The sequence below is a fragment of the Wasmannia auropunctata genome, unplaced genomic scaffold (assembly GCF_000956235.1).
Source record: "Wasmannia auropunctata unplaced genomic scaffold, wasmannia.A_1.0 LD325324.1, whole genome shotgun sequence".
NCBI lineage: Eukaryota > Metazoa > Arthropoda > Insecta > Hymenoptera > Formicidae > Wasmannia > Wasmannia auropunctata.
In genome coordinates, this window is record NW_012037566.1 from 1 (window position 1) to 1,007 (window position 1,007).

The window sequence follows — 1,007 nt, forward strand, 5'->3', positions numbered from 1 at the left end:
TGCTTGGATGGGTGACCGCTTTAGGAATATCGTAAATAAGCTTCTAAATACATATTTCTTGATCACAATTTTGTTATGTATATTTTTTTTTATTCTCTAGTATATGATGGTAATTAATAAAATTTATTGTATTTAAAACAAATTTATTTTAGCAATTAAATTGGAATGGTCAAGAATACATCAAAAATTTTTGCAATTTGACATCATTTTGACAAACTAAAATTTGATCTTATTTTGATATCATTTTGATGTCATTTTGATCTTTCTGTTCTCCTTGGATACTTATACTTCCCGCCTTTTCGTCGCTCTAATCTCTACTACCTATCTCCTTTTACATCTCCGAATTCTTACCTTTCTACTTTATCCATTCCTTCACCTTTATTTACTCTGCCTTTAACTTGTCCGTTTTACCTTTTCCTATTCTATATTATATATTTATCTTATTTCCACCAATTTAAGCTTGCTGCTATAGAAATTAATAAACCTATTACGGCTCCAGCTGGTCCAAATAAAAGCATACCTAGTCCTGAAGCTCCCAAAGATTGTAAAGTAGCAAATAAAGATCCAGCTGCAACAGCACCAATAGAAGCTTGCCAAGAAGCTGCAATTGAACCAGCTGAAATACCAGCTAAACCAAACCCTAAAAAAGGCAATGCGGCACATCCTGCAATTCCTCCTACAATTCCTCCTGTTGATCCTATTATTATTATACTATACATTTTTATTGATGTTTTTTTTTAATTTTAATAGTTATTTTTCAATATTAATTAAAAGTTATTTTTAATATTAATTTTTCTAAAGCTAATTCATAAGAACTATTACTACTACGCTGATTTTCAATAATTTATGATCTTTCAAGGTATATTCATAATAAGTTATTCAATATTTTAACTTTTTATCATCTTAATTAGTGACGTGTATTCTGTATGTTTACTATGATTTTTATGTACTTTATAATTTATTTAAAATTCTATCGAGAAGTTAGTACCGCAAAATACAGACTGCAC

At 28.7% G+C, this 1,007-nt stretch overlaps 1 protein-coding gene across 1 annotated transcript; it reads right to left on the bottom strand.

The window, feature by feature from the left end:
• Nucleotides 1–296: 296 nt before the first annotated feature.
• Nucleotides 297–1,001, bottom strand: LOC105460272 (interferon alpha-inducible protein 27-like protein 2B). Its single transcript, XM_011706705.1, has one exon. It carries the CDS (start codon nucleotides 717–719, stop codon nucleotides 441–443), a length of 279 nt encoding a protein of 92 aa, XP_011705007.1. The 5' UTR covers nucleotides 720–1,001; the 3' UTR covers nucleotides 297–440.
• Nucleotides 1,002–1,007: the final 6 nt, after the last annotated feature.